The following is a 19,754-nucleotide window of genomic DNA, read 5'->3' as shown; positions in this document are numbered from 1 at the left end:
CAACCAGCGCATATCAGTGCTTCAAATCCACACAAACTCCCTCACAATTTCTTTACCTCACCATTACCCTCTGTTCTTCCCCTAACATCATTTTACATCCCTGCACTTACATGCATCCCAAATACTCGGCATTAAGAGAATTCCACTCTCTCACCAATCTTAGGATAATGAGTTTCTTCTGAATACCCTGTTTGAATTCATTTTGATTTTTGCACATTGAAGCACTCCTCTACCCTTACCAAAACAATAGACAATAGACAATAGGTGCAGGAGACCATTCGGCCCTTCGTGCCAGCACCGCCATTCAATGTGATCATGGCTGATCATCCCCAATCAGTACCCCGTTCCTGCCTTCTCCCCATATCCCCTGACTCCGCTATTTTTAAGAGCCCTATCTAGCTCTCTCTTGAAAGCATCCAGAGAACCTGCCTCCACTGCCTTCTGAGGCAGAGAATTCCTGTCTACTCTTACCAAAACCCTTCATAAAGATCTCTACTGGGTCAGATTCCTATTCCATTAGAAAAGAGACACAGTTTTCTTTCTTGGCCAGGCTTTGTCCAACCCCCACCACTTTGAGCTTTCTTCCTCTGACTCAATCAGTCTGTAGAAGGGTCCCGACCTGCAATGTCGCCAGTCTGTTCCCTCCAAAGATGCTGCCTGGCCTACTGAGTTCCTCCAGCACTTTCTGTTTAATTCATTGCTGAAAGGTTTAACTTCGCATTTTTGTGAAACTTCTTCAGTACCTCATACCATCAGCTAACCAAGAATCTTCATTATTTTTCAATTATAACTCTCTAAAATGAAATCCTTGTCCCCAGATTGTTTCTTTTGCATCTTATCCATTTGTATTGCTAGATATATAGCGATTAGTGTATTGTTTACCCAAGTCCCATTGTTCTTCATGATTCTAATTTATCAAATAAAATCTAATTTCATCTTTGCACCAAAATGCAATCACACAAGTGCGAGTGCTGAAATTCATTTATGTTCCCTTTCTGCAGTTTGTCTTATCATTTGTTCAGTACCGACCACCCCCCCCCCCCCCCCATTTATAATTCAGTTACCCACAAATTTAGAACCTGGGTTCTTAAATATGGAAATCAAAATCATTAATATAAATTGTGGATAAATAGGAGTCCAAACACTGATCTTGTAAAATCCTACTTTCTAGCTTGTGCTATCAGAGTAGTTATTACCTTTACTGTCTGCTTGTCTTGAAGCAAGTTAGCTGGCCATTTCATTAACTGTCTCCTGACACCATATGCTAAGGCTTATTAATTCATTCATTATGAAGCATGTTATCAAAGACCCCTTGGAAATTTAAATAAATCACACCAACAGTATTACTCCACTACTCACTATGTTACCTCTTCACAGAAAGGTTGCTCAATCAAGATCACCCTTCTTGAAACCAAATTAAAAATCATTATGCTCTAATTTTTCTGATGTTTATTCTATTTCTTCTTTAATATGGACTCTACATTTTTTATAATGATATTAAGTTGAATAGCCTATAGTTTCCCAACTGCTCCACTCCTTTCATACACATTCTTTCATAGGCATTCTTTTAGCTAGCCACCATTTTTTTAGGAACATCTTTCTTTAAAACAATAATTTAAGGGGTAATGGTACCTCTGCTATCATTCCCAGGATACTCTTAAAATTGACACTTTTATCAGGTCATTCATCAAAAGAGTATATTGCACAGTGATAACATAATTGATGTATTTAGTAAATATGAGTCTGAGGAAAGGTCCTGACCTGAAACATCACCTATCCATTCCCTCCACAGATGCTGCCTGACCCGCTGAGTTCCACCAGTACCTTGTGTTTTGCTCAAGATTCAGCATCTACAGTTAAAGAGGCTCAACACTATACTCAATAACCTCAATCTGAATATATAATAGAATTTATTTCACAAAATATAGATACTACTTGAAAGGAGCTGAGAAAACATTCATGTTTATAAATTAACAGAAAGTCAAATGATTCCAATGTTTTCTCGTTTAAATAAGAGGAAAGGTAAAGAAGAATGACAATATTATATTTGATTTTCTGAGCCATATTCCTTAAAAGAATATATAAAACGATTTAAATATGTGCAATAACTGCTTTCTCACCATGATGTCCATCTTAATAGCCAACAATTCAGATATAACAAAACAAATCTTAAAAGCCTTTAGTGCTAAGGCACATTTCACTACACCAATTGGTGTACGTGACAAATAAATGTCCTTTGTCCTTTGTCCTTTGGGCAAACTGGATCAGACAGAACAAGGAAAAGAACAAGTGGGTTATATGATGACTTGCGCTGAAATAAGCACAGTTCGTGATGATGTGTCAGGACAACACAGAATGCCATATTTATGATTTTTTTTCCTTTCCCACCAAGATGAAGATAGTATGAAGTCAAAATGTCCATGGAAGAAAAATCTGGGAAATAAACAACCAAAAAAATGTATTCAACTCCCCATCTTCCCAACATCCTGTTTTTTTTCTCATTCTTTTAATGAAAATATACTTTGATCTGCTCGATGCCACCCACTAAGCTGCACAAGGGCAAAACCGACAGCAAAGTTCAGATATTTATCACAACCATCAAGGTCATCACATTCCATATTGCTTCCAATGGAATCCAGCATATGAACTATCTTGTTGAAAACAAAAGCTCCAACAATTTCCACTTTGGAACATGCAACGGAATGGAGAAAATTAGTGACTATTTAAAATTCAATTAGCTCATCATACTATGTCTGTTGAAGCTACTCTTAACTTCATAAAGTCGCATCAATCGTTGAATATTTTAATGCAGGAAATACACTGTACTGATGTACCTCCACATGTCGACATATTACTGAAGGTAGACAAAAGTGCTGGAGAAACTCAGCGGGTGCAGCAGCATTTATGGAGCGAAGGAAATAGGCAACGTTTCGGGCCGAAACCCTATGTAAAGACATATTACTGAATTTCTCTGACAAAATACATGGTGTTGTAGAACTAGAATGCCAGTGGTTAAGGGGAGCCTGATAGAGGTATACAAATTTATGATCGGCACAGAGAGGGCAAATAGTCAAAACTATTTTCCCCGGATGGAAATGTCAAAGACTAGGCAGTATAGCGTTAAGGCGAGAGGACCAAAGTTTAAAGGAGATGTGTAGGGCAAGTTATTTGGAACTTGTGGCTGGAATGTGCTGCCAGGGGTGGTGGTGGAGGCAGATACGACAATGGCATTTAAGAGGCTTTTAATTTGCACATAGACATGCAGGAAATAGAGGGATATGGATTCTGTGCAGAAAGATTAAATTAGTTTATCTTGGCAGCATGTTCAGCAAAGATATTGTGGGCTAAAGGACCTGTTCCTATGGTGCACTTTTCTATGCTCTATGTTCTATTAGTTGCGAACTTCAATACATTTGTGAGCAATGAAGCATTTTCCTCACACTCACATCCCAATTTGTTGGGAATCATTAACAACATGCTAGCCATTTGCAGCTTACAGCCACATTCTTTATTGCAAGATTGCCAAAGGAAACCACCCTTCCACTGCTTGCTTGGCAGATTGCCGTTCAAAAGCATAGTACTTAACTCTTTCATTACAATTCAGCCCAAAGCTTAGTGTACTACTCCCATTTAACATTACATACATTTTTGAAATCATTACAATTTTTTGAGTTATTGAGCAGTTTAATGACATGCTGTAGCTATTTTCATGTCAATTTTGGTGGAGAAATCAAATCAGTGTGCAGTGTGGCAGCAACCAAAATAGTTGAGTTATTTTATATTCACTGCTTCGCCCCGCCAACCCTCCACCTTCTGATCTCTCATATCCTTCACCTCCTGTAACAGGAACAAGCAGATGGCCTGCTTCAAGCTTCCTCAGTGCTAATCTCCAGCCAGCTTATTGGATATGTACATGAACATGCCTTTAAACTGTCTCTATGTTTGATAATTCCCCACATTCTATAGCAAAACATAGACGCTTCACTATATTTTCTTAAAATCAGTATGGCAAAGAGCAGGAATTCTGTGCAAAGCAGGAATTAAAGCTACATTCTACATTTTATACTATCATATGTTATTATTTCAGTAAGCCATACAATTATAAACAAAACGACACTATTGTTAGAGACTATTAAACTGAGGGTTGAAGTAAATCACTTTAGGGGGCAATGAATTTTAATAATTTATGCAGCAATAATCAAAACTAAATTTCAATTGTTTTCATTTTCAATGGTAAAGTTGTAGATTGAAGGTCCATTGTGGCATTTAAAGACAACCAACCGATGCTGAGTTTCAGCACAGTACAAAGAGATTATTCCAGGAACTTGAAGGAATTGACCTAATGCCCAAGTCCATTCAGGTGGACATGGTAAATCCTATGACATTCCTAAAGGAAAGCCTGCTGCCTTCCATTATCCTAGCTGACAGTCCACATTACACCAACACCATTTTTGCTCCATGCATTAACTCTTGCACTTGACATAATAAGTGGTTTATACTTGGTTATGAGACATTTTGGAATACAGTGCCTTTTCTTTTCTCATCTCTCATCCCCAAATCCCTAATTTCCTTATAGAAACAAGGAACAGCAGATGCTGCTTAATACACAAAAGGACACAAACTGCTGGGGTAACTCAGCAGGTCAGGCAACATTTCTAGAGAACGTGGATAGGTGACGTTTCGGGTATGAAAAAGGGTCTTGACCCCAGAGATGCTGCACAAGCAGCATTTTGTCCCTCGTTTTTTTTTCTACACCCCGCCCACCCTTTTCTCCCCCCACTGTCCCCATCCACCCATATCTAGGTTTACTTTTCACCTCTCTTCTCTCCTTATTTGACATCTGTTGTCTCCTTTTCACCTCCAGCCTGTCACTTACTCTATCCATCTGTTAATCAGTCCCCCCTTCACCTGTATCTACCTATCACTTACCAGCCTTTGTCTCCCCGCCTCTTGTTTCCAGCTTTCTCCCCCTTACTCCTTCATTCTAAAGGGTCACGACCAAAAATATGCTCTGTGTGACTTTACTCTACAGATATTGCCTGAACTGCTGAGTTCCTTTCGTCCTTTGTTCAAAATCCCAACATCTGCAGTTGCTTGTGTTGCCTTTTCTTTTCTGATAACTCCAGTTAAACTTCCTTTATGCTGTCTCATTAGGCAAATGGTTCATTTTAGAAGCAATCGTTTACTTTGCTGTACTGCAAGTCCAACTGTTGAGCGAATATCAATGTTATAGACGATGCAGGCATACAACATAGAACCGCGTTGCCAGTGGTATGCAAGACATGCATAAACTAAGAATTTTTAAATGATCAAGTAGATAACTGATTCAAATATATATTCCCCTATTAAATATATGGACAAAAATGAAAATTAATTCAGTTAGTATGAAAAACAGATGCTGACTGATTTATGATAAATAGGTGATGACAAGTCCACATTGGTGAAGTACATCAATTGTGAACTTCATTCATTGAATGTCTTAAAAAGGAGTTTTAAAAAAGCACAAAAAAAAATCAGTAACCTACACATCCTCCTTTCACTTCCATGTGTAATCTAGTTTCTAACCACAAACTTTAATTTACCCAAAGAGTGAGCAACATCATAAAGTAATAATGTCTCTCTTTTTCGGCTTCAATCTGGTTATGTCTTGCATTAATGGTCTTGACCTTTCACATTGGTTTAATCATAAATTAAACTAGACTTCCCTTGTTGAGACATTCAATAAAATGATGATTTAATACAAAAGAGATTGAGGTCTTTAGCTAAATTATAAAACAATAAAGAGATACCCACAATTATTATCAAGCTTTGGATTAATAACTAACAGAGAACATGATAAAAAGAGATTTTAATTCAGATGCTTCCTTATTTTTCTTTTCATAACATATACTTATGATAAACTGGGCTATCTCTATGTTTCGTTCCTTGGAAAAAGCAAGAGTTTCCATAATTCACAAGTAGTTTTAATTACCTGGCCAGGAATCTCAAAAGACAACCGATAAACCACAAATCCAAAGCATTTTCAAATACTCCCCATTTTCTGTTTATAGCCTATATAGCTCACAATATCCTGCATACGTGAAAGCAAACTTTAAAAGTCTCAAAAGTTTCAAAGATGCAGTTTTCACTGAAACTATTCCAATATATGAGGAATGCATTTTATAGTTTCATATTGCGAATGGATTTTGTAAATATGAACTGCTATTCTTATTTGCTTTTTATACACATTTTCAACTGACACTGTGAACTAATCTATCCAAAACAAAACCCATTTACGATGCATTATTAAATCTGTCAGAAACATCCAAAAAATGTCAATTCTGCATTCTTATAACATACCATAAAATATAGTGTTTCAAGTATGAAATACAGTACCGTACTTTCTGCTTGCTCACTGAAAAAAGTTGTGTTCATTATATTGCACAGTATCACACAGCCAATATATTTAACAAAATCTTGGGAGAGGCTCAATTTGGAAACCCCAGCAGAGAAAAATCAATTTGCAAAAAGAATTTAATGATGGATTGATGAGGCTGCAGCAGTTTCATCGATTTGTACCTTTTCCTTTTCTGTAAACGCGGTGGAATTACTAATGGAAACTAACTTTTTAAGGATATTCGGGGATAACATTTAAAATGCAATCGTTCGCGACCCTTGCAAAGACCGGTTTTTTTACATTGACAATAATGAAATGTAAAGACGATTAAATAGGCGCACTGACTGACTTCACTCTAAATACAACGGACGAGAGGGAAGCGAATGAAGATAAAACGAATATGTACCGCTCGTGTATTTTATTAAATCAAACTACGAATGATTTAACTGACATATATGGAAATAAAAGAAAATTCGTATTTAATTTTTTTTAAAAGCTGGAAATGAAAACATTGGATACTTTAAAATAAAAACACAAGCTAAGCTCACATGCGATCAATCCCTGAAAAGAAATGATGTTTTGTTTTGTTGAGATTAGACTTCTCCGCCAAGCTACGCTGCAGACATTTAATAAGTAAGCTTCCTAGACAAAATGGATCAGGTCATTGCATTTGGAAGCCAAGTCTAGTCCAGGGCTCCCCCTGGCCCTGCCTCTCCCTCAGACCCAACGCTGCTCCCTCTCCCTCTCCCTCCCCTCACACGACAGCCCGCCCGCACTCACTCACTCACTCACCCAAAGCAGGACCGCCGCCGCCGCCTCTCCTCTGGCGGGGAGTCTGGCGCCTCCGTGCCGGGGGTGGGCTGGGTGCTCCGAGCTGAGGGAGAGGATGGAGGATGGAGGATGGAGGATGGAGGGTGGGGGTGGGGAGGGGGGGGGGGGGAAGCCGGCGAGACACAGCGGGCGGGCGGGCGGGCGCGCAGCGGCAGCTGACAGATGGGGATGGAGCAGGGGGCGCTGACGTCAGGCGGGCCGGGCCGGGTCGCGCCGCCGCTGCTCCTTTGGCCGCCGGCGGCCACCGTAGGCGGGAGCGGACAGCGCCGCTGCCTAGCAACGGGCCCGAGGCGCCGCCACAGGGGGGAGGCCTCAGGTAACCGGGGCACCTCCTTCCACTACCCTCCCTCTCTCCCTCTCTCTCATCATTCCAGCCCTCCCTCCCTCTCTCCCTCTCTCCCCCCTCTCTCCCTCTCTCTCTCACCATTCCAGCCCTCCCTCCCCCACTCTCTTCTGTCCCCCTCCCTCCATCCCTCTCTTCTTCCATCCTTCTCTCCCCTCCATCCCAACCTCTCCTTCTCTCCCAAACTCTTCTCTCGCTCTCTCTCCCCCTCCCACCCTCTTTCTCTACCCCTTTTCTCCATCCTCCTTTTCTCCATCCTCCCTCTCTCCCCTCCCCTCACCTCTCTCTGATCTCCCCTCTCTCTCTCCCCTCCTCCCCCACTCTGTCTCTCTCCTCTCTCCCTCCTCTCTCCCCCCTCCATCTCTCCCCTCTCATCTCTCCCCTCCCCTCCATCTCTCCTCTCCCGCTCCCTCTCTCCTCTCTCCCCCTCCCCCTCCTCTCTCTCCCTTTCCCCACCCTCTCTCCCCTCCCCCCCTCCCTCTGTCTCTCCCCTGTCTCTCTGCCCTTCCTCTCTCTCACTCCCCTCCCTCTCTCTTTTTCCCTCTCCTGCCATCCATCTCTTGCCTTACATCTCTCTCTCTCTCCCTCTCATCTCTTCATCTTTTCCCTTCCCTCCCTCTTTCCCCCTTCCTTTCTCCCCTCCCTCCCTCCCAACCTCTCCTTCTCACCCTCCTAACTTCTCCTTCTCTCCCTCCCCCCTCTGTGCCAGTAGATTTGGATCTAAGAGTTAATTGTCATATGTACCAATAACCTAACAATGGCATTCTTATTTCTTACAATACACATAGGTGATATAAATGAATAACCACAATACTAGTGCAAAAAAACCAAGTGCAGTGCAACCAAAGACAGTTCATGGAAGTTCATAGTTGCTCAGGTTAGTGTTGTGCAGTGTTCAAGATCCTGATGGTTCCTGGGAAGAATTTGTTCTTGATCCTGGAGGTCACGGTCTCACGCTCCTGTGCCTTCTTCCCACAAGTGGGAGCGAGATGAGAGTGTCAGGATGAATGGGGGGCACGTTGGCGCAGCTGGTAGAGTTGCTGCCTTACAGCACTAGAGACCCACGTTTGATCCTGAGGGTGGGTGCTGTCTGTACGGAGTTTGCACGTTCTCACTGTGACCATGTGGGTTTTCTCCCGGTGCTCCGGTTTCCTCTCACATTCCAAAGATGAGCAAGTTTGTAGGTTAATTGACTTCTGTAAATTATCCCTTGTGTGTAGGAGGATAGTGCTAGTGTACGAGGTGATAGCTGGTTGGCATGGACTCAGTGGGCCAAAGGGCCTGTTTCTCTAAAGTAAAGTAAAGTGTGATTCTTTGGTGATATTGGCTGCTTTTGTGAGGCATTGCCTACCATAAATCCCATTGAAGGTGCGGAGGTCAGTATCTATCACTTTCTGCAGACTCCTTCGTTCCTGAGTTGCCGAGTCAGGCCATAATGTGACCAATCAATATTCAATTCCCATTCCAAAATTGTGGTTCACTGACTAAGTCACAGGTCACATTTGGGACCCCACTTCTGGAAAGCAGGGTCACACCAATGCTTTAATGATTAGATAATCAAGATTAATTTTACGTTTAAAAACAGACAGAAGGTACTGCAGATGCTGGTTTATGAAAAATGATACAAAGTGTTGACTAACTCAACATCTCTGGAGAACATGGATAGGTGACATTTCGGGTACAAAGTAAATATCAGTCTGAGGAAGCATCCCGACCCAAAACATCACCTAACCATGCGGCTTCAGAGATGCTGCCTGCCCCGCTGAGTTACTTACTTTGTAAACTTTTTTTTGTAAACCAGCATCTGCAGTTCCTCGGTCTCCCTTTTTTTAAATGTTAAACTTGATCTACATGAACTGTATCTGGAATAATAAATGATCAAGCACCTCAGTGTGACCAATGAATGACCAAGCACCTTAACAATGTTGATATCATTCAAATTCCCCCAAACATTTTTCCAGATAACTTGGAGACAGGTGGTACAGCAGTTCAGGCCACTGCTACAGAGAATATCAATTTGGCACCAGGGGCAATGTGTGGAATTTGCACTTTCTCCCTGTCAGTGCATGAGATTCTTCCACTGCTCCTGTTTCTGCCCACATTCTAAAATACATCACTGTAGATTTTCCCCATTGTAAGTGCGTGGCAGTATGAACAGTTCACAGCACAGTGGTGCAGCTCATAGAGCTGCTGCCTCACAGCTCCAATGATCCGGGATTAATCCTGACCTTGGGTGCTGTCTTTGTGGACTTTCTCCCTGTGGGTTTTATTCCGGGAGCACCTGTTTCCTCCCACATCCCCAAGACGAATGGGTTTCTAAGTTAATTGGCCTCTGTAAATTGCCCCTAGTACGTAGGGAATGGATGAAAACGTGAGATAACATAGAACTAGTGTAAACGGATGAGCGATGGTCAGCATGGACTCAGTGGACCGAAGGGCTTGTTTCCATGCTGTGTCTCTAAACAAAACTAGGTGTTGAGTGAGTGAGGGAGAGATTGGTACCGATGGGAATACCTAGAACTCGGATACACTTGATAGGCCAAATGACATCCTTCTATGTCATTAGAAAATATGAAGTATTCACAATTATATCCTTGTTGCATAATGATGGGTGTGTGAGTTCCCAACACAAGGGAAGGTAGACAAAAATGCTGGAGAAACTCAGCGCGTGAGGCAGCATCCACAGAGTGAAGGAATTCCTTCGCTCCATAGATGCTCCCTCACCCGCTGAGTTTCTCCTGCATTTTTGTCTACCTTCGATTTTTCCAGCATCTGCAGTTCCTTCTTAAACATTTCGACTACAAACTTACCTTGTCAAGTGTTAAGAGTGTTTCATTATCATGTGTCCCGGCAACGGAACAATTAAATACTTACTTCCTGCAGCTTTACAGACCCGTTAATGCAATAACACACAAACTGCATCTGCAGTTCTTTCTTAAACAACACAAGGGAAAGTGCTTTTGAAAACAATGAATGCATATATTTTTTGCAGATATTAAAATGAATACTATCTACAGAAGAATTAAGGGTATTGCAGCTGTTGCATCTCCTCCTGTCCCGAAAATGTCAGAATCCATTGCACAAGCCAATGAGCATACATCAGGCTTTGACAAATGTCAAATGAATGTAAATACACAAGTCTTGACATAATGCCTGAGCACAAATGGCAGTCTATGGGCCACATACATATACGAGATTGATCTCTGGGATGGCGGGACTGTCATATGAGGAAAGATTGAAAAGACTAGACTTGTATTCACTGGAGCGTAGAAGGATGAGGGGGTTCTTATAGAAACATATAAAATTATAAAAGGACTGGACAAGCTAGATGCAGGAAAAATGTTCCCAATGTTGGGCGAGTCCAGAACCAGGGGCCACAGTCTTAGAATAAAGGGGAAGCCATTTAAGACTGAGGTGAGAAGAAACTTTTTCACCCAGAGAGTTGTGAATTTGTGGAATTCCCTGTTACAGAGGGCAGTGGAGGCCAAATCACTGGATGGATTTAAGAGAGAGCTCGATAGAGCTCTAGGGGCTAGTGGAATCAAGGGATATGGGGAGAAGGCGGGCACGGGTTATTGATTGGGGACAATCAGCCGTGATCACAATGAATGGCGGTGCTGGCTCGAAGGGCCGAATGGCCTCCTCCTGCACCTATTTTCTATGTTTCTATGTTACATTCACCAACCCCACCTGGAATACAGTAGACGGCCAATCCTATCTCTTACTTGGATGGGTGATGTTTCGGGCCAGGATCTTAAGTATGAAGAATGGTCCCGACCTGAAACATCACCTGTGTTCTCCAGAGATGCTGCCTGACCCGCTGAGTTACTCCAGCACTTTGTGTATTTTAAACCAACATCTGCAGTTCCTTGTGACTTCTATTTCTTACTTGCTCCGTTGTACTTTTACAGATCGCAAGGCAAATATTTTGTAATGGGCTTTTCCCCTGTGGGCTAATTGGTAAATAAATACTAAAGCAGAATACCATTATCTATTATTTTACATGATAATTATGTAAATAGATAGTGGGATTAAACAATGGCCCTGATTTTTCAACTTATAATGGTAGAATATTTGGCGCTTGAAATTTCCCGAGTCTAATAAATGAGCAAACAGGAAGACACAGTTGATTCTACTCAGCTCAATCCCAAGCTCAAATGTAACGATTCCTAATGTATAGAGTCACATGCACAATGTAAAAGTTAAGGTATGATCAAACATATTTCAAAAACTAATCCAATCAGTTGTATGTGACACTTTGATGGCATAATATCTTTGTAACCAAAGAAATTTGAACTGGAAATTTCAAGCCCTTGTGTTTGGCATTGGGTTTTTTTACGGTTTATTCATTAAAAAATTAAATTAGATTACTCTTTCTACTTCCCATTTATCTTGCTCTTAAAACGGTCTCTTTCCTTTCATTTTGTTCTCTGTACACAATTCATGTTGAATTTATACTTCCTGGTTTATATTAGTTTCAGCTGGAATAAGGGGTTTTCAGTTTAATTGATGGAAGAATCTTTTTGTCACTTTCACAGCTTCTGGGCACATCACGCTGCAAAAATATCTCTTCTATAAACTGCGCCATGGTCTCTGTGCAACTTCAAGCTTAATCATTGTTAGGCAAACCTCACCAAATGTTTTTAATCTACATAGTCAACTGTCTATAATTTTTGTCTTGTAGCATACATTACGAGCTACATCATTGAATATCCATGAAAATAGAGCAAAGTACAATCGGGAACTTATCACATTGATCTAAAAGCCTGAAAATATCTTTCCAGATCCTGTCTTTCACACATCTCATACTTGCACACAGTGTGTGGACAACTGTTACATGATTGTCAACTGTACGGGTGTCAGGGATTATGGGAAGAAGGCAGGAGAATGGGGTTAGGAGGGAGAAATAGATCAGCCATGATTGAATGGCAGAGTGGACTTGATGGGCTGAATGGCCTAATTCTGCTCCTATTACTTATGACCTCATGAAAAGCATGGTCTGTAGATGGTAAGGGTTCTTCATGTAGATGCAAGACCTCATAGTGTTAGAGGCCAACTTTTGTGTAACTTAAAAAGGCCTGAGTAGATCTACGTTTAGCTTTATTATTGTCACATGTACTGAGATACACTGAAAAAGCTTTGTTTGCATGCTATCCAAACAGATCAGATGTACCATGCTTAATCCTAGGCTGCCAAACCCATTATTGGATATCTACTCGGATAAGACTTATTGAAGTTGAAATTTTCAAGAACTAGCCAAAATTGATTCCCAGTTACAACATGATGCTTGCAATTGCTCTTCTCTGGGCCCCCAAACAGCAGATCCGCCACGTTGTGCATCTTCAGGCATTGGTCTTTTCAAGGACCTCAAAATAAATCTGCATACTTCAAGATCCACATGGTAGATTCCCAGCTTTATTTAGATACAGTTTTTGAGAAATCATTCATGTAGCATTAATAATAACAGCATTACATAACAATTTCTCGACTGTTGTCCTTTTGGATCCCAAGTGTTGGGGGAGTTGGTCACAACCAAAGGCTTGTAATTTCTAATGATAACTGGCTCCACAGCACATTACACTTTGATCCGCTTGCAGACATTTGTGCCACAAATTGATGTATTCAGAGGTAGACAAAAATGCTGGAGAAACTCAGCGGATGAGGCAGCATCTATAGAGCGAAGGAATAGGTGACATTTCGGGTTGAGACCCTTCTTCAGACTGATGTGTAGGTGGGGGGGTGGGAAGAAGAAAGGAAGAGGCAGAGACAGTGGGCTGTGGGAGAACTGGGAAGGGGAGGGGAAGGAGGGAGAAAGCAAGGACTACCTGAAATTGGAGAAGTAAATGTTCATACTGCTGGGGTGTAAACTGCCCAAGCGAAATATGAGGTGCTGCTCCTCCAATTTGCGGTGGGACCCACTCTGAAGTGCTGGGCCACCGGGAGATCTGGTTGGTTAGTGCGAACCGAGCGGAGGTGTTGGGCAAAGCGATCGCCAAGCCTACGCTTGATGTAGAGCAACTGACACCGAGAGCAACGGATGCAATAGATGAGGTTGGAGGAGGTGCAGGTGAACCTCTGCTTCACCTGGAAAACTGCTTGTATCCTTGGATGCAGTCAAGGAGGGAGGTAAAGCGACAAGTGTAGCATTCCCTGCGGTCGCAAGGGAATGTACCAGGGGAGGGGGTGGTTTGGTTGGGAAGGGACGAATTGACCAGGGAGTTATGGACGGAGCGGTCTCTGCGGAAAGCCGAAAGGGGAGGAGATGGGAAGATGCGGCCAGTGGTGCAATCCCGTTGAAGGTGACGAAAATGTCAGAGGATTATCTGTTGTTGATGTATTCTGATGTATTCAGAGATCATTCGCAGTGCATCATGTCCACCGTGGACCAATACAGAGAGCAATCGCACAATACTTCCACTATTCAAAATGAAACATTCTTCCTACAACCCAGAGTCTAAACCAGAAACTATAACACCAAAATTAAAAAAATGTTTCTGATGCAAAATAAAAGGGGAAAAAATGCTTTGCAGAGCCAGAGGTATGAGAAATAATATAAAGTTAATAAAACAACTAGATATTTGCAACAATAATTGTGAGAGGCGCCAAACTTGTAAATTTGCAATTTAGGGTCAATTGCTAAGACACCATGCCTTTACAAATTCACTTTTTTATCATAAATTCTGGTGATGTTATTTCAAAGCGGCTGTGCAGAACGTCAGACATTCTCACACTCCCCCACCCCTCTCCCCCCCCCCCCCCACCCCCGCCCACATCTTCTCCCCCCCCCACCTCTTCTCTCCCCCCCCCACCTCTTCTCCCCCCCCCCACCTCTTCCCCCCCCCTCTTCTCCCACCCACATCTCTTCTCCCCCCCCCCACCTCTCCCCCTCCCTCCCATTCTCTCTCACAATGACATCACCAGCCTCAGACAAGACTCATTTCCAAACGGATTCACAAATCCAATCCTTCTCGATTCTGCAAACCAGGCCATTAAAAATATCTCTGGAAGCAATTCAGTAATGTGCAGCACCTAGTGTTTCTTGCAGCATAACATTTTGCAAATGGTAGATTATTTAAAAAAAAACCTCAATGGCTTGTCTTGCATTAGTGTTTTAACACATCTTTCTGGTACCATTAACAAAGCGATTCTCAATTGACTGAAATGTATTTCTTCCATTTCATGGAAGTATCATCCCATTATATTTTGTATTTTAAAAAGTATTGTCTCTGCACAAAAGCAACATGTGTTTCAAAACACTATATTACTCACTAAGCCAGTTTAAATATCATACATGGTGGATGTTAATATGTGTTTATTGTTGTTTTTTATTGTATTGTATTGTATGTATGACTGCTTCAATTTCGTTCAGACTTCGGTCTGAATGACAATAAAGGCTATCTAATCTAATGTTCTTAAAGTTGCCAAACGGACTAGGAATATCACTATTACAGTTTATTTTTGTTTATAAATTCTGGGAAGATAATTACAAAACGACAACATTGAGATGTGCAGCGTTCACATTTTCAGATATTTTAATGCAACTATTTTATCTCAATAATAGTATTTCCACAGATATAATTTTTTCTCAAATTAATTCATTAATTACAAACCCCTAACACCAGAGGGCAAGCTTGTCTCAAACTGATGCCCGATCAAATATAATCAACAACTCATCCGAAAATGGACTTGGCAAAAATACTTTGCTATTCGGCTGCTACGAAGCATAACTTTATTGGATGAAAACAAAATAAGTAGTGTTTATTCATTTTAGTCTCTTTTCCACATACTACATTATTTTCTCCTGCTGCATCTATATCTTTGTTTACCTTTCCATTCAGTGGCCAGGCTTTTGGGAATATTTTTTTCCATACTTGATGGATTTGTAATTCTGTTTTTTCAAAGAATTGGAATAATTAATTGTTCCATTGTGTGTACATACGACATTTACACATTCTTGATTCTCTCTCTTAAGCCACATCAGTAAAGGAACATTTATTCAACAGCATCAGATAAAGGAAATAGGGATGTGTGATTCATTCACCAACACAAATGTGAACTTCTTGGCCATAAGTTTTGTAACAAAGACGTTAGTTTGTAAGTATCCCCAAAAATCTATGGAAAGTTCTTGGTCACAATATTTTACATTTTCCCATTGTTCTTAATATATTATTGAGGTTATCAAGATAACACCAATTTGAAATATTTGCAGCAATGAGTTTTGTGAACTATACCAGATCAGAATCACATATAACATAAATGTGAAACATTTTTATTTAGTCAAACCTACCAGTTCTTGAGATCCACACATAAATTGGAGTTTCATCTGTTTCAGGTATGTGGCAGTTATGGGCATGTTATAATCTATCACCCCAGCCAGTGATGAAGGTCTTTCATTTTCTGAAAAATGTATGAAATAAAGTGCATAATGATTTATTGATTCCAGACATCAGTAATAAAACTGCTCCTGCAGAAATTTACTAGGTTCAGCAGTCTTTTATATTTACCTTTTGAGTCCACACTATTTGGGTTTATGTGCATTCGTTTTTGACATTCAGTGCAGCTCATTAGAAACCTTGTCACTGCTTCTCTTGGGAGGAATGCGTACGTTTCAGCTATCTGATTTCAAGAAATGGAAAATATTCCAGTTAGGATGAAGCTGCCATTTTATTTACAAAGGCAATCTGCAATTGAAAGCAGACAATAGAATAGGACAACAAAGAAACCTTGCACACTTATTAAACGCCTGTCACTTCACAACTTGCTCTGTGTAATCATTAAGTGTGGAGGCATCAGTGTAAAATTGTTGTTGTAATATGAAGTTTTCACCAGTTGGAGGTTGCCACAGAAACCAAGATCATCCTTGGAATCATTACAGGAAAATTGTACCTTGTTTTCTTTTAAATAATACTCACTAATGCCTGACAATCCTTGACAAACATGCAATGTTCTATTTTTAATAAAGAATATGAGTGTTTACCATGAAGTAAATGTTACCCACTCTTTTTGCACTAAATATAACTGGCACAATATAAAGCATTATATAAAGCATTTTGTGCCAGTTATATAATTTACTTTGAGAGATTAAGTAGTAGAAATAACAAACATGATGTTGAAATTCAGCCGTTGTATGTTAGTTACTTTAGATGTAAGAGATAAATTGTATCTGCGTAATTCGTACTGAACATTATCAAAGATATCAGCTATCCATTGGATTCATGCCTTGGGGATGTGGGAGGAAACAGGTGCTCCCGGAATAAAACCCACAGGGAGAAAGTCCACAAATACCTTAAATGTTCAGCATTAGCAACCATGAGAGTCCAATGTTATAAGGGATAGGCAGAATTAGGCCGTTCAGCCCATCGTCTAATCTCCTGCCATCTCCCCACAACACATGACACCTGCCATGGTGGGGGGGAGTGGGTAAACTTGAGGCGAAGGAAGGCCAGAACAAATTAGGGCCAGCAACAGATGACCTCAGGAAGATGCTGATTTGATGCGTGGTGCTTCATTGATTAAATCTGCAGAAGGCCACTCTAATTAGATGACCCTCACCCCACGCAAAGACCTAATTAGTCCTTTTGCAATAGACTTGTAAACCCATTTTTTAACATTTTAAAGCAAAAGGTAATATGAATTAATTTGATGTATGTACCACTAATGTTTGGCATGTTAAAAGAGACAGCAAATAAGCAAGCGACAAAAAGTACTCTTGATGTTTTAAAAGGATTTATTATACATTTCAGCAATACACAGGATACAATTAAAGATTTTATATAATTGATAAGTATGATGTTAAATGATCACGGTCAATAGATAATTGTGCATACACCTGTATTGTTTGGGAGGACGGGATGATTTCTATTCTGTGCACGACTCGTACCAAACTGCTATATGTAACAAACTAGACAGATTTTACAAGCCTTATTCTTGAAATTACTTTGAACATAATAAAATCACAGTAGATATAGCAATTGTTTAATGCAGTGGGCTTTCTCAACATAAACTGCATGTTAGGTAATTTCATTATATATTGTCATGTCTGTAAAATAATATATAGTGAAACAAAGATGGTCAAAAGGTATATTTTTCCATTAAAAATGAAAGTCACTAAGTCTGTGCTGTGTATAGAAGCTTTTCCGTGCTGTGTACAGAAACATAGAGAACAGGTGCAGGAGTAGGCCATTTGGCCCTTCGAGCCTGCACTGCCATTCATTGTGATCATGACTGATCATCCACAATCAGTAACCTGTGCCTGCCTTCTCCCCATATCCCTTTATTCTGCTAGCCCCTAGAGGTCTATCTAACTCTCTTTTTAATTCATCCAGTGAATTAGCCGCTGCTGCCTTCTGTGGAAATGTTTTCCTGCATCTAGCTTGTCCAGTCCTTTTATAATTGTATATGTTTCTATAAGGATCCCTCTCATCCTTCTAAATAATACAAGCCCAGTCTTTCTAATCTTCCTCATATTACAGTCCCGTCATCCCGGGAATTAACCTTGTGAACCTACGCTGCACTGCTTCAATAGCAAGGATGTTCTTCCTCAAATTAGGAGACCAAAACTGCACACAATACTCCAGATGTGGTCTCACCAGGGCCCTGTACAACTGCAGAAGGGCTTCTTTACTCCTATACTCAAATCCTCTTGTTATGAAGGCCAACATGCCATTAGCTTTATTCATTGCCTGCTGTACCTGCATGTTTACTTTCAGTGACTGGTGTACAAAGACACCCAGGTCTTGTTGCACTTCCCTTGTTCCTAATCTAACACCATTGAGATAATAACCTGCCTCCACTCGCCACTGCCTGCCGTTCTGACAGGGATCCGTTTATTCCTACTCTTTGTTTCCTGTCTGCCAACCAATTCTCTATCCATGTCAATAACCTACCCCCAATACCATGTGCTCTAATTTTGCCCACTAATCCCCTGTGTGGGACCTTATCAAAGGCTTTCTGAAAGTCCAGATACACTACATCCACTGGCTCTCCTTCATCCATTTTACTTGTCACATCCTCAAACAATTCCAGAAGATTAGTCAAGCAGGATTTCCCCTTCATAAAAAAAAACAGGATTTCCCCTTCATAGGGAAAACAAATCAGCAAAAGATAACTATGATGATATAAATTAAAGTATAAAGCAACAGACTATGTCACGTTTCCTACATGATCAGTTTCTTTTAGCTCTTTTTTAATAAAACAAAGCACCTCATAAATAAATTAAAGATTTGGGTACATATACAGAAAAATAGCTAAACATAATCATCATATTGACTGCCACAGTAGTGTTTTTGTTTCCCCCAGAAATGAAAGGTTCATTAGAATTTCAGTATTTAGAAATGCAGTTTATTTGGAGAGGTTAGGCTATTCAAAAATCTGAATTTGTGATAATTATGGGTCACAGTACTTCTGGAGTGCCAAATGCATGTGACACATTCACAAAACAGTACTTCACCCATACAGTGCAATCATTCTTTGCAGATAACACACCAACCAAAGATGACACACGTACCTTCCATATATTAACTTCAAAACATGTTCTGCTTTACTGAATGTGATGATTAAAGGTGAATACTATCAGTCCTTTTCGCTTATCAGTTGTTTACGCTTCAACAATATTTTGTACTAAGCCTACGATGTAAGGATTGAAATCCAAACTTAAATTTGTACGATTTGAATATGAAAAATGGTATCAGGAATGGTAAAGTACTGCAGAAACCCCTGAAAGCATTATAATTAGTTTAAAAAACAGAAAGATAAGTACTAGCTTTTATATTCTCTTCAGTTTGCTAATCAGTACCACATGATACTGGGAAACCAACCTATTCACCCTGTCAATATGTAAATGAATACATTACATTATAGGATAAACTCGACAAATTGATTAGTCACATCAATTAGTTTACCGATATGAAAATGAAATTGTTTTCACTGATTTGCATGAAGATATGCATGTTGGAAATTAACAGCGCCAGCCATTTTTGACCCAGAAGTGAAGAACTTCTCTCCTATAATATTGCCAACGATGATATGAAATAATCACATTTCACACTCTGGCTCCAAGATATTCCCAGAATGGACCAATGTTCACCAGGGCCTTAAAAAAGGAAAACTAAAGTTAAAATATTCTGAATTCCAATTTAAATATCGGACATGGTAAAAGGGTATGGTGTTGTCATTTGAAAGAAAGTGAATTGTAATTTAAAACAT

At 40.4% G+C, this 19,754-nt stretch overlaps 1 protein-coding gene across 4 annotated transcripts in view; it reads right to left on the bottom strand.

The window, feature by feature from the left end:
• LOC116986140 (nucleolar protein 4-like) overlaps positions 1-19,754 on the bottom strand; it is a 161,642-nt gene that overhangs the window by 104,153 nt on the left and 37,735 nt on the right. For 3 of the 4 annotated variants that reach the window (XM_033041319.1, XM_033041320.1, XM_033041321.1), the window contains exons 3-4: positions 16,055-16,166; positions 15,838-15,947 (exon numbers count right to left, since the gene is read on the bottom strand). In XM_033041319.1, coding sequence (XP_032897210.1) covers positions 15,838-15,947; positions 16,055-16,166 — 222 coding nt within the window. Of the gene's footprint in view, positions 1-7,168; positions 7,291-15,837; positions 15,948-16,054; positions 16,167-19,754 lie in introns of those variants that run through there. The other variant, XM_033041322.1, reaches the window with a different exon arrangement.

Source organism: Amblyraja radiata, chromosome 23 (genome assembly GCF_010909765.2).
Source record: "Amblyraja radiata isolate CabotCenter1 chromosome 23, sAmbRad1.1.pri, whole genome shotgun sequence".
In the NCBI taxonomy this organism is placed as follows: Eukaryota; Metazoa; Chordata; class Chondrichthyes; order Rajiformes; family Rajidae; genus Amblyraja; species Amblyraja radiata.
The sequence above is the reverse complement of the archived record's forward strand: the minus strand, read 5'-3'. Positions and strand labels throughout refer to the sequence as shown.